Here is a 12894-nt window from a genome sequence, read left to right on the forward strand (position 1 = left end):
GTCCGTATGGACGTACTAGGTAGTACTCCTGAAAGTCCCCATAGTTTCTCCACTCCTTTCATTGCAGCTGCTTGCCAATCTATGACTGGGACTTATTCTACTATTTCCGTCGTATCCCTCCCTAAGCCCCATACAACCGCAGATACTCAGCCTCTTTGCTAGTGTCAGGCTGCACCATCTAACCTACTAGAAACTAAGAGTGTTATTCTCAATGGTGTTAGAAGCTGAATAATGCATGTGTGGAGGTTGACCGTTATCAAGAGACACTACATAGTATGTTCTCCGCTCTAGGTCAAAAGAAGGCAATATGCACCGCCAACTGACCTATGACATATACTTGATTGGCCACGTCATGCAGCATCGACCTAGCGTGTTATCTTGGCAGTCTTGGCATATCATTCGTACTCCCAAGTCATTCATCTCATATGGCATCTCAAGTAGGGTATACATCGTCACCTGACTTACGATAATCACTTGAAGAAACCTGGAGACCATAACTTCCTCCAAAGCGGTAGGTATGAGAGGATTAAAATCTCAGTTCTTCAGCCATGGATACTTCTATGGAGTACCTATTTCGCATATCCTTTCTTTGCCCACTGTGCTGTAGATCATAGGTCCATCATGCGTAGAGTCAGGCAAAGCAAAAACCCGACTCATGCATCGTCACAGACCGTGCTCCCCACAGACGTAGAATACCCAAGATCCTCTCTGTCCACTCTGGATCTCTACCCAACTCCCTCATCAAAAGGTCATACCGATACAATAGCTCAAAACACATCTTCAAATACGCCTTCATCTCTGCCCTTTCCACATCCGTCTCAAGGCTCAACGGATCCCACAATGAGCATTGAAAATCAGTAATGCCCTTCGCATTCCAAAATAAACGATGCGGGATATTCTGTGCCGGATAGTCATGATCCGCCAAAGCCCAATCAGCGAAGTACCTGAACCGCTGCGTCTCCGTCAGACGGACAGTGTCATCTGCAGACCCGCGTTTGGCATTGGCTTTCACAGCGGCGGTAATGTTCAGTAGTAGGTAGGCTTGTAGAGCTACGTCCGGAAGATGGTTGACACCGAAGCTGTGGCCCCAACTTAGATTATCGAGGGTCGCTAGCGGGACCTTCTTGTGGTTTGCTAGACGTAGTAAAGCGAGCATTTCGTTCGATATAAGTAGCATTTTCACGGCGTCAGCTAGGTCCCCATCAGCTGTGCTATATGGAGCCTGGCTGATCCAATGGTCGACATTCTGGAATTCTTCACAGAGGGGATTGGAGACTGCGGAGTTGTTTCTGTGTGGTTCGAGGTGGTATTTTTGTTCGATGACCGGTAGGATAGACGTGTCGAAGAGAGGACCAGACGTTGGCAGAGCGGTAGATGGTGGGTACTTAGCTCGCTCAGTAGTCGCAAACTCCTCGATCACGGAGATAAGGGTTTTTGTAAAGTAGTTTAGCTCAGCGGGTTGGCGATCAGCAAAGCGGTCGTGGATAACAAAGTCGTTCTTGCGGTTCTTGTATTGGTTTTCTTTGATGAAGCCAAAGTGTGAAGAAACTGTGTTCCAAGGAAGCTTATGATCTAGATGCATGATACTCTATCTATGGAATATGTGTTTGGTTTGATTTGAAGTGCCCTCGAAGTGTCACCGTCAAATGAAAACCCACAGTTACCAGTCTAGTGCTTTTCAAATTTGACAATCTATGTTTCCATTTTTAGGGCCTGGTTAGGCAACCACCGCTTGAGCTACTAATTCAATCGAAATCCCCCCTTTTGCCATGCGCCACTTTCCTAATACATGAGCGGACTAGTCAAACGGGGAGGGCGAAAACATGGCGATACATGTTATAGTCCCATATCGGACAGGCGTTCCGCAGCGCCACAGGCTAATCTAACGTCTCATCATGAATCATTTTCAATTACACCGTCGAAATGCTTCATGCGGGCCCCTTTTAATCTTGAGCAAATTATCCCGGCTTGGTCCGATTTGTAATTTTTTTTCTAATAATTAGAGCGGCTTATACGTGCCACCACGATGTGGGAGAGTACACAGTTGTATACAAAGTTCTTAAATCTTAGGTGCATGTTGACATAACTTACATATAGACTGTGGTCTTAGCCAATCCCAGCCCAAATGATAGTCCTGGCTATGGCGAGATTTCAGACTTTTTGGAGTTATTGAAGGAGGTTTACAGTCACCTGCACTGGAATACTGTGTACTCGTTGAAGAATGTCTTGATTGATTTTTGTTTGATATGTCATCCACTAAGTGATAAAATATCATACAATGCGTATAGACCTCCCCCGTCACCACGTGTCTGAATATCTCCACAAACAAACAACCACCTTATCCGTGAAAGCAGGGAACCATAAATCTATCACACATGTTCATTGACTTATTGTTTTACTGCACAGCATTTCACTTGTATCATCACAATTGAAAGCGGGTAGTAAGCGGGACGCTTAGGTTCCACGAACGTCGCTTTGATACCATAAGAGCTGCTCGAAGATCCTGTCTTATCTCATGAAATACGTTCGTTTGAGACCACACAGAATCGCTTTCCAAGTTCTGACTCGACGAAAGGATTCACAGATCCTTCTTAGTGTCATCGTCGCTCTTACCGGCAACCTTGTCACCCAGGCTGTGGTATTCGCGAGTAAGGCCCTCGCACTGCTTCTTCAGGGTCTCAATGTCACGGTTCTTTGCATCAAGCTCCTTCTTCAGGCGTCCGATCTCGCCGGCGTTGCCAGCCTCGGCAAGGCGAGCCGAGTCCTTTCCACCGGCCTTCTTGTCGCCCTCGAGAACCCTGACCTTGTCTTCAAGGCGGAGGACATCAAGGATCATAGTGTAGGTGCGGTTGAGGATAAGAGACAAGAAGAGGGTGAAGCCGCAAAGGTACATGTTACGTTGAGAGTAGAACTTCCGGGCCTGGACTTCCATGCGGTCAGTGCCGAGGGCAGCCGCTCTGTTGGTAAGAGGTATTGTTAGATATGTCTAGTTTACAAAAACGTATTGAAGTAAGGCAGTTTACTTACCCCATGTTCTCCTTAGAGAAATTAGTCACCTCCAGCTGGACACGGTACACCCGGTTCACGCTGTCAACGAAGAGGATCAAAATGAAGATGAATGTAATCTAAAGAGTTTGTCAACAAGAAGTTTAACCCCTTATAGTAAGTAACTAGGAGCTTACCTTCATTCCATATTGTAGTTTCGCTACTACCGGACTTTCAGAGATGAAGGTAAACAGCTTCCGCTTGATTGTGAAAGGCAGAGGGACAACAAGTCCCATAAAGATCACCATCTCGAATACGAGAAGGCAAAACACCTACACAGATGAAGTTAGTACGGCTTGGAGCTGTGTAATCAAAACAATTCAAGATGTATCCTCGGCACAGCCGGAACTGTAGGCTACACCCTATTCTGCAATTCGATATGGTCGATTTGGTGTCAATCTGCAAGTGAGATACAAAATAAACTTACAAGACTGTAGTAAAGAGTCATTTTGACTGGAACTAATACCCCAATTCGACAATTGACAATGGAAATAGCTCCAGGGGGTGCTATCAACCTGTGCTCGTGGGGGAAGGTCGCGGTAAACAAAAGATAAGATGTGCCAAGGACAGTATCAGGTACTCAAGAAATGGCTGCAACAAGCTCTGAATATATATTGCAGAGCCTTGGAATCAGGAGACGAGTTATTTTTCCGGGCGGGGGAATGAGATCAGAGGCTTTTTTGTACTCAGGGCGATGAAGATGAGGTGGTCCTTTTCAGCTTCGGCAAGGAAGACGTCATCACCGCCCGGAGCTGAAATGTTTATCACGTGACATAATTCTGCCTAGTTCGGAGTTGACTTCCGCAATGCAATCACGTGCCAATTATGCTTTTCTTTCTATACAATATGGCTGTATCATTCACTACTTTTATTGCAGATATGTTCCTTGTAACTAAATCTGTATTTACGCGGCATCATCAAAGGTTCATCCCTCCGCTTCCCCATCCCAGGCGTTGGACTTATGTTTCGGCTCGAACTTGAAGTCCTTATGGGCTGGACCGAGGAACATTTCTCTACACAGCAGGTTAATATCCATGTGAAGCACTAAGTGCATCAAGAAGGGAGGGAGAAAAGAAGAAGCTTACGTAATCTTGATCCAGTCTTTGTAGTTATGACTGCCCATAAGAGTCTCCAACTCATTTCTGCCTCTCCAAGACGGCGGTCGGTCCTGAATACGTGGTGGAAGGTATTCAAGCAATCCGATAGGAATATAGCGGCAGGCGAAGCTCAACCACTCAAGAAGGAAGCGCCGTGTGGTGCCAACCCCATGCTCGTCTGATCCCCATGTCTCCAGACCATACTTGGCAAACTTCTCAACCAACGATAAACGCTCGGACGCAGACTTATCGAGGTACTGGCCTGCCTGAATCTCCTCAAATAACCAAGGCTTGATCAGAGCACCTCGACCAACCATCACAGTATCGACTCCAGCATTGTTAACGTGGTCATCGTAATCCAGGTGCGAGTAACAGTCTCCATTCCCAAGGAACCATGTCTTACCTCCATTCGGCTGGGTCCGTGGGTCCGGCTCTCGTACGGTATCTGTGACTTGATCCGTATTTTCATTCAGTCTCTTTATAAGGGCTGAACACTCAGAGATATATCCCCAATCCGCCTGTTTTGTGTACCGCTGCTGCCTGCTCCGACCATGCAGGGTGATGGCTGCTACACCAGGAGCACCAAGTCCAAGGGTACTGGACTCGTAGCCCCCAAGAATTAAACGTTCTGCCAGCCTGAGAGCATTGGGTGAATTGTCTCTGGTTCCCATGCGAATCTTGGCGGTGATAGGTATTTCTTGTGAAACTGCGTTCATACCGCGAAGGATCCTCTCGAGCTTCGACGGGTGTTCGAGAAGGGCAGACCCAGCTCCTTCACGGAAGAGCAAGTCAATAGGGCAACCGCAGTTCAGATCGATAACACGGAGGTTTGGGGTGTATGCGGATAGTACCTCAGTCGCCTTGAGCGCTTGCCAATGTTTGTTTGCCGCAATTTGGGCGCCGAATCTAAGATCTTTTGGGTGATCATATCCCTGAACTATTTCAGCTCCTGGAGAAATAGTTGGAGGTAGCATTTCCGTCTCGTGTGCTCTCATCAATGCCCACTCCCCCCTTTGACCCTGAATCAATGGCATGCTCAGAGCCATCTCCGAGTAGGTAAACTGAGCGCCAAGTTCTATACAAAGTCTCCGGAAGGGGAGATTTCCTTGGGTGGTTAGAGGTGCCAAAACAGGAGTCTCCGGGCCGAAGTAAATACGTCGCTTTTCCGACGGTAAGAATGGGGGCTCTAGATATTGTGCCCGGTTCTCTTCTCTCTCTCTTTCAGCCTGATCGGTTTTGGTCTCCGCGCCCCGCTCTTCAAGAACATTCCGGTTGTGAATTACTTTCTCCAGTTCTCTAGAGGTTTTGTCCAGCCAACTTGTGTATGCATCAGCTCGAGGCGTCTTGACCTTCTTGCGGTTTAGCGCAATCTTAGCTTCTATTGGAGCAATATTTGCAGTGCCATCCTCGACCGCAAAAGGAACAAGTGGCTGTGCTTTCTTCTTGCGCTCCTCATCCTCAACCAGTACCAATTCTTTTCTGCCATCGGCCGTCTCGCGTTCAGTCATATGAGAGCCCACGAGACGACATTTCCAGCCAGAGAGACATTTGCCTTTTGCGTCCCAAACTGGACACACGCCACCAAATGTTGTCAGATCACCACGCTTGTATTCCTTCAGGTAGGTCCGTAGATCGTGCTCGAAACGACACTTTTCGCCCCATTGACAAACTCCTGGAGAGAACTCAGGTGTAAGGATCCTGCTCGGACAGAGGCCCTTTTCGTCTTGAGACGATCCAAAAGTGCGGTTTGTGTTTTGTCCAGTAGGCTTCTTCTTTTTCTTCTTCCCGGTCTCTTGCCCTTGGGCCCCCTCGTGACGTGCGGCCTCGGCAGCGTCGTCGGTGTTAGGTTGCGGTTCTGTGTTCGTAGCTCTTGGGATAATGAATCTAGTATATATTTAGTTAATAACGTACACCGCAGATAGCTGCTCCTGCGCTAACATACTCTGGCTTAACGGGTGCGATACCCCTCATGCGCTGAGGGGCACCATTGCTAGCGTTGTTGTCAGGCGTTGAGGTATCATCCAACTTTGCTTTCTTTGAGGGACGCTCCTCATTATTGTCAGCCTCTAATGTATCCGTGACTGGTACGTCGTTTTGAAGATCGCGCATGGGGGTCTCCGGCGTTTGCGATTGAGCGGTTTCCGGCGCCATCATTAAAACAGCTGGTTCGATAAAATGGCCACCTTTCTTGCCTAAAGCGACGGGCAAATAATCGGTGAGTAGGCAATGGAATCCTGAATTCCAATACAGATACAGATAGATTCAATGCTTGTCGCAAACAAGCCTTCTACCTCGATTAATGCCGACAAAAATTTCGGCTCTCACATCCCACCGCGGAGTATGAATGAGGATTTGCATTGTTTGCAGTTAGTGGTGGCGCACGAGCTAGTGGCGCACGGAAGGCGGTCTACATGAGGTCGATGGCTGGTGCGCACCGCACTGGGGTAGGATTGAGTACTACTACTTTTATTGGAAGTGGTGATGTCGAACCCCAACTTAGAAATGCTGGGCTGTTTCCGGTACTGTGTACAGCGGCGGCATGCGCGGTAGATTGGTTCCTTACATTACCGAAATACTCAGCCCATACCTCCGTCGGTCTGTGTACCTTACGCATGATTGGTAATTACAGGGGAATGGGTGAAGGGGGCCCACCGAAGTTGAACTCTCTGTGCCTTTACCATTTTCTCGCTTTTCTAGAAGAACTCAACGAGCAGATGGTGGCCGCCAAGAATGTGTATCCTCGCCTCGGGATTTAGATCCAGCCACTGGCCCCGGCGTCCCTCTCCACCCAATCCACTTTCGCTGTTACCTGTGGCTTTTGTTTCCTGTCTGCTAATGTAGGTACGGAAAAATGGCGAGCGAACCTGAGTGGCCGCGGAAATGGTATTTGAAAGTCTATGAATTTCGCGTTCATGGTGACTTGAATTTGGTATTTTTCTTCGTACTTTCTACTAGTAAGTTAGACTACTAGCCGATCAGGGGAGTCGAAGCCAATGGATGGATCAGTATCAACTCAATTGCAGCTTGGCAATAGATCACAAGACCTACCTAGGGACACGTCTCTTGTCGACTGATGCCGAATAAAGGGTACTCTCTTGAACTACCGAAATAAATTGATGTATAAGGTCGACTCTGTCACTATAGTCCCGGTCAGCCGGTACTAGTACCCCTATTTCGAGTCTACCATGGCGCGAAACGCCGCCCTGCTGGAGATCCTCAGCCGGATGGATACAATCCCTATGATCCACCTATCAGATATTCTTCCGTTCTTCGCACCTTTTTGAAATCGGGGGAATAGCACATGTGGCATTTTAGAATCGGTGAACTTGGGTGTGTATTGACCCACAGTCGGACTCACAACGTTGGGTTGACATTGATTTTTATATGGATGCAGCAAGAGGTAGAACAATAAGATCATACAAGTGGTAGGGGGAGATATCACCTGAGGCGGTATCGGATTTTCAAATTACAGTATTGCATCGAATTCGGTATATATGACAATACACCATGGAGGGTGAGCTTAACTTGGTAGTACCTCCTTAGTAGCTTACTACTGCTACCTTCTCGTCCGTACTTCGGAGATGAGGGGTGAGGTCGAGTCATTCGTATAAATGGGAGGCTGGGAAACAACATAGTTCCCAAGCCTTATAGTCCATATTGAATCTGTTGTCCGTATGGATTGCCACAAGAGGACCGCTAGGCTCTAGCAGGAACAAAGTAGTATATATTTGATAACCAGAAATAGTCGCCTGATTCCAATACCACACGTCCCGCGGCTTGAATCGAATAAGGTTAGCGGCCACTCGGCCGATTCATTGCCTTTTGAGTGATGTTAACAGCCAACATCTATACATAGCAGCATACCCATTTGCCCGGTTTCACCATAATAAGCCTCATATAGACTAATCATTATAGCCCTCCATCCCAGAAAGACGCCACGAGCACATACCTACTCCGGAGTACCGTATGGGGTACGTATTTAACTTAGTACGAGATTTGGGTATGTCGATTGCTGCATATCAGACCAGAAGCGGTAAGTGTGTTAAGCGGGTAAAGCGGTGAAAGCGGCCACGAAGAATCCTTCTATTGTATTTCTAGCGCCGAAGCTAAGGTTTGGTGATACATCCCCCAGCGTGGTTGCGTCTTGAAAGGTAGACCTGCGGCTATCGCTAGTGAGACGATCAGTGTTCCAGTTTTGATGGGGATGATCTGTTTCGGTGAACCGCCCCCGGGGAGATTTCGCCTTGCCACAATCGCATCACTACTTTGTCCATAACCAGTGCGATTTAGACCGATAGAGTAAGCGAGGCCGCTTCTAGTTGGTCTAGTGCCGACAATACTCTCTCATTTCCCCGTGTCTTTGTGTATATCCTATACATACAGACCGCCTATTCGTTTGATCTGATCTCCACCACATGTGACAAGATTATTCTCTGATGTCATGTGGTGTTGGCTAATGGTGATGTGATAAAGCTCCGAGATGGAGTATAAAGTTTACGTGCTGTATATCCGTACGGAGTACATACTTACCAGTTCATCAAATGATCGAACCTGTCCATATTACTGGTATTGATATGACCACCGATAGCCAAGCTTTCCGTCCAGGTACTCCCTCGACGATTAGGACGTTAGATAGCCCCCAACCTATTTTACATATCAATTAGCCCCCGCAGTCGCGTACTAACAGGCCTAGTAAGTAGTGCCTTTATCAACCTCAAGACCCTGAAGATCAAACACTGCAAGGAAACCTATCTAACCGTTAGTACACTGGAATTTGAGACAATGTGGGGAAGAATTTGAATCGAGTTTTGCGTAAGTTAGAAAGAAGAAGTCGATCAGCCAGTCTTCTTCATGACGCTTTTAGATAGTCTGTTCGTCTAAGTGCTGATCAAGTTGATCTAGTCAAGAATGCCCCAGTCTGCAGTCGGGGAGGACGTTCAATCCAATCTGTCAGCCCCAAGGGAGCACATGTAAATGAACCACGGATCAGGTCCGCCTCCTTCGCCCCATCGGTTATATGAGCCGTCTCACAATAGCGGAGACGTCACCTACACCTACATATTGGCTATGTAATATGTAGGAAGTTCGAACATGATGACTCTTCTTAAAGTCTGTCGAATGACTGTGAACCAATCGTTCACAATCCCCGGGAGGACTGCTTTGACGAATGACCTTTCGTGGTGGATTTGGTTTTGATGTGTCAGTGTTGCAAGGGCAACGTAATGTACATACGATATCGAACTACAGGCTAACTCGGGAGGTAGGGTCAGTAATTTAGTCTCTCCCTCATTCCCCCAAAGATGGTTAGATTGAAATTACAGACCTATGAAGATGTGACGAGTATTTTACTAGTCCGAGTGCTAAGAAGTGGTACTCCATCCCACTAGTTAGCACTGTACCTTAGAAATGGAACTCTGATCCCACCGCCATCGTCATTGACTTCTGAGGAAGACTACTTCTTTAGTACTAGCTCGTGAGTGGTCGAGGGCTGCAAGCGGTGTCAGCTATGAATCCACCATTCTTTAGCGATTGCACCGGTTGAACGCCGGACTCCTAGTTTAGTTGTCTCTAGTAGATAGACTAGCTATCCATGAACCCATGGGATTCTTTGGGACCACCATACGTACTGTGTAATGAAGCTGAGTTCGACTACTGTAAATTTTTGCCATTGAATACGGAGTAACGGCGTCACTGGGATGACAAGGGAGTATGACTAATTCGCCCACCTGGTTTCAGATTTGTCTGGCAATATCCAATGTCTCCGTGTAATACAACGTAATACAAACCAGTAAAGACATCGGTTACCCATGGAAGCACTTGTAGGTACCCTACCAACAGTTACCTGCCCCGTAAGGCCGTGAAGGAAGGTAGTCGCCTCCGGTAAGGTAGGTTATTATTACTAGATGCTGGAAGTCCTTCCACTCATCCTTCCATGACTCGATTTCCGCCAGTTTGCCCAGTCTTTCCCCCCCTCCATCTCCGTCCGCTCTTTTCCTTGGTGTTATCGGACTTATCGTGGTGTATTGTTCTTCTACTTACCGTCTCATCCGTCTAAAGTTATTCTTCATACATCTTCCTCCTCATTAGAAAGAACCATTTCGCTGAGTTCTCCATCGGCAGTATTACTAACTTATTGTTACGTGCCGCCACTGTTCCCGAATCCGTTACGGTTCCGCAGACAATTCCAAAGCGGGACAGCATCCGAGGGTGGACACTCACTCCTTGTGTGATCCCGCCCAAAGCCGCTTTCGAGGATTCATTCCTTCATGCTTGGGTCGGCAGAGACGCTCAGTCCTCCTCCTCTTCATTACTCTCCTTCCGTCGGGGATCACGATCACACTTCCTCTCGGGACTCGACCCCTGTCACCACTCCACTCGGGTTTGGCGTACCGCCGCGCAGGGTAAAGGTCTTTGATCGTTCGTGGCCTCGAAACTCATTTGGTCTCCTCGACAACCATCCATCATTTCTCGATCCGACGAAGTTATATTCGCAACCTCAAGAAGACTACGATTTCCCTCTTTTCCCCTCGCCCCCTTTCACATCGGGCACGATGAACAATACAGCAGCTCCAATTGATATCGCCACTCGCCAGGCCTCAGTCTCTCCCCCGGGGCAACAGGCGTCGAACTTGACCTCTGCTCTCCAGAGAGCTGGAAATGGCGAGCGGACCGGTAGCATATCTCACGCGGGCGGCGTTGGAATCAATATATTCAAAGCGCCACCACCCCGTAAAGACTCCATCGGTGCAGCGACCGCACAATGGGGTAATGGCTCCAAACCGATTTCCATGTCTGGATCCAACCGTGATAAACAGCGCCGTGAGTCTTTGGCCGGGAGCTTGGTTGGTGGTATGAGCTGGGGTGGTGTTTCTGTTGGCAGTTGGATACGCGACGAGTAAGTTTTCATGGGCGCGCGATCGATATCCCACTTGGATTCATGAGTGGCACCCCACAAATGCGCCTGACTCGAGTTTCAACGGCTAGAGGCTAATTTCAAATGATCTAGTATTTTAATGACCGGCACATCCCCATTTACTTTCCAGTCGCCTTCGTTCCACTCGTCATCTTATCTCCCAAAGCTGGAAGCCAACTTCATGCGAGACTTTTCTTGCTGTGGTGTGACATTACCTACTCTTCACGATCTCCTACAGCACTATGAAGAAGCCCACGCCACCAAGTCTCCACACCAGGGACATCGCCCAAGCCAAGCTGACGGCAGGGCTGCTTTGGCTGCTGCTGCAATGGCGCACCAACAGAACCAGCAGAACAACAATCAGAACCGTGGATTGCAGCCCGAGAGCACACAGCGGAAATTAAATCAAAGCCAGCCGCCTCAGCAGCACTCCGATATTGATGCAATCGATGATATGGAGCTGGACGAGCCAATGGGTGATCATGATGCATCGTCGCAGCTGTTTTCGCCCCAGCCACAAAATGGCAACCAGGGGGGATTCGCCCATTCCAATCAAAGGGTGCCACATTTGAATCTGTCGATGCTTCCAGGACATCAGGGGTTCAAAGGTTCTCAACCCGGCACGCCTGTGGCCTCCGGTCGCCCCCTGTCGTTGCAGAATAACCCCACTGTTTCCTCGGTGAACACGCCAACTTTGATGTCGAATCCACTTCAGAACTCTCAATTCCGGTCAACGCCCGACTCATCCACACCGGGAACCCCAGCCGAACTCGACGAGAGTGTGCTTGGCGGCTTCGGTGACATGGGGATGCAGACCAACAACATGATGCAAGGCCAGGAGCAATTCGCTCGCTTTGCTGCCAACAACGACATGGTGGATCTCTGTATTGACGAGCCGGCGAAACGTTTATTCAGCCCAACCGGGGGAATCAATACACCCAATGCTCATTTCAAGCTCAGTGGGGCACAGTACGGTCCAAATAGTGAAATTGCACGCAGAATTAGAGAGCAGCAACTGTTGGCCGGCGTTCCCGATACCACTGCTTTGCTTCCAAATGAAGAACCAAAGCCTTTCCGTTGCCCTGTTATTGGTTGCGAGAAGGCTTACAAAAACCAAAATGGTTTGAAATATCACAAAGCTGTAAGTGTTCTGTTACAGGATAGAATTCTTCATGGACTATAATTGACATAATATCGCAGCACGGTCATAACAACCAACAATTACATGATAATGCTGATGGTACATTTTCCATTGTTAACCCAGAAACCTCAACGCCGTATCCTGGAACCCTCGGCATGGAGAAAGAAAAGCCATATCGTTGCGAAGTGTGTGGCAAACGTTATAAAAACTTGAATGGTCTCAAGTATCACAAATCGCATTCTCCGCCATGCAACCCTGACTTCCAACTTGCCGCTGGCCGCAACCTGGCTTTCGGCGGAGGAGTCATGCAGGGACAAAATATTAATGTTGCCGGGGCTGGTCTACCTGGTATCGGTGAGGAGGGTCTTCTATAGAAGGTCTCGCTTGATTTTGCAAAGCTTGAAAGATAATGCTTTGCTCTTATCTTCAATTTCACATAATTCAATTCGACGATTTTGACGGCTTCGTCGCGTGACATACGACTTTATGACCGGTTCGGTGGTTTGGAGTTACGTTTGGTATGAACGTCCTGTCGATCGCGGTTCTCTGGGGCAGCCGCGATTCGATCGGATAATGAATAGTCAGTCCTTTTGGTGCCCTCGAAAGACCTCCGTTGAGATACATTTATGAGTTCCCGGTACGCTTGTCGGTATATGATTTTCGGCTTTTGTCGTTTTCGTGCCTTTTTTTTTTTTTTT

The 12894-nt window shown here is 48.0% G+C and overlaps 4 protein-coding genes across 4 annotated transcripts; 1 reads left to right on the forward strand and 3 right to left on the reverse strand.

Moving 5' to 3' along the window:
* Positions 1-550: 550 nt before the first annotated feature.
* BDV27DRAFT_128471 (uncharacterized protein) lies at positions 551-1606 on the reverse strand. Its single transcript, XM_032066978.1, has one exon. It carries the CDS (start codon positions 1580-1582, stop codon positions 632-634), a length of 951 nt encoding a protein of 316 aa, XP_031927499.1. The 5' UTR covers positions 1583-1606; the 3' UTR covers positions 551-631.
* A 602-nt stretch (positions 1607-2208) lies between these two features.
* Positions 2209-3735, reverse strand: BDV27DRAFT_128472 (putative BAP31 domain protein). Its single transcript, XM_032066979.1, has 4 exons — positions 3473-3735; positions 3183-3317; positions 3028-3125; positions 2209-2957 (listed from the first exon to the last, which is right to left on the reverse strand). The coding sequence occupies exons 1-4, from the start codon at positions 3491-3493 to the stop codon at positions 2579-2581; spliced, it is 633 nt and encodes a 210-aa protein (XP_031927500.1). The 5' UTR covers positions 3494-3735; the 3' UTR covers positions 2209-2578.
* A 162-nt stretch (positions 3736-3897) lies between these two features.
* Positions 3898-6575, reverse strand: dus3 (tRNA dihydrouridine synthase DUS3). The gene is made up of 3 exons (XM_032064623.1): positions 6085-6575; positions 4131-6026; positions 3898-4058 (listed from the first exon to the last, which is right to left on the reverse strand). Exons 1-3 carry the CDS (start codon positions 6294-6296, stop codon positions 3971-3973), a joined length of 2196 nt encoding a protein of 731 aa, XP_031927501.1. The 5' UTR covers positions 6297-6575; the 3' UTR covers positions 3898-3970.
* Positions 6576-9947: 3372 nt separating this feature from the next.
* BDV27DRAFT_128478 (zinc-coordinating transcription factor SFP1) lies at positions 9948-12894 on the forward strand. The gene is made up of 3 exons (XM_032066980.1): positions 9948-11037; positions 11149-12196; positions 12256-12894. The coding sequence occupies exons 1-3, from the start codon at positions 10409-10411 to the stop codon at positions 12568-12570; spliced, it is 1992 nt and encodes a 663-aa protein (XP_031927502.1). The 5' UTR covers positions 9948-10408; the 3' UTR covers positions 12571-12894.

This window comes from Aspergillus caelatus (assembly GCF_009193585.1).
Source record: "Aspergillus caelatus strain CBS 763.97 unplaced genomic scaffold BDV27scaffold_90, whole genome shotgun sequence".
Taxonomy (NCBI): Eukaryota; Fungi; Ascomycota; class Eurotiomycetes; order Eurotiales; family Aspergillaceae; genus Aspergillus; species Aspergillus caelatus.

Bases quoted from the DNA above. Each gene is read 5' to 3' on its own strand.
- BDV27DRAFT_128478 (XM_032066980.1), top strand. From the start codon at position 10,409: ATGCTTGGGTCGGCAGAGACGCTCAGTCCTCCTCCTCTTCATTACTCT. The intron at 11,038-11,148 runs GTAAGTTTTCAT...CAAATGATCTAG, and splicing joins GGCAGTTGGATACGCGACGA to TATTTTAATGACCGGCACAT. The intron at 12,197-12,255 runs GTAAGTGTTCTG...ATAATATCGCAG, and splicing joins GTTTGAAATATCACAAAGCT to CACGGTCATAACAACCAACA.
- BDV27DRAFT_128472 (XM_032066979.1), bottom strand. From the start codon at position 3,493: ATGACTCTTTACTACAGTCTT. The intron at 3,318-3,472 runs GTAAGTTTATTT...TCATCTGTGTAG, and splicing joins TGACTCTTTACTACAGTCTT to GTGTTTTGCCTTCTCGTATT. The intron at 3,126-3,182 runs GTAAGCTCCTAG...CAAACTCTTTAG, and splicing joins AACTACAATATGGAATGAAG to ATTACATTCATCTTCATTTT.
- BDV27DRAFT_128471 (XM_032066978.1), bottom strand. From the start codon at position 1,582: ATGCATCTAGATCATAAGCTTCCTTGGAACACAGTTTCTTCACACTTT.
- dus3 (XM_032064623.1), bottom strand. From the start codon at position 6,296: ATGATGGCGCCGGAAACCGCTCAATCGCAAACGCCGGAGACCCCCATG. The intron at 6,027-6,084 runs GTATGTTAGCGC...AATATATACTAG, and splicing joins ATCGCACCCGTTAAGCCAGA to ATTCATTATCCCAAGAGCTA. The intron at 4,059-4,130 runs GTAAGCTTCTTC...CCTGCTGTGTAG, and splicing joins AAAGACTGGATCAAGATTAC to AGAAATGTTCCTCGGTCCAG.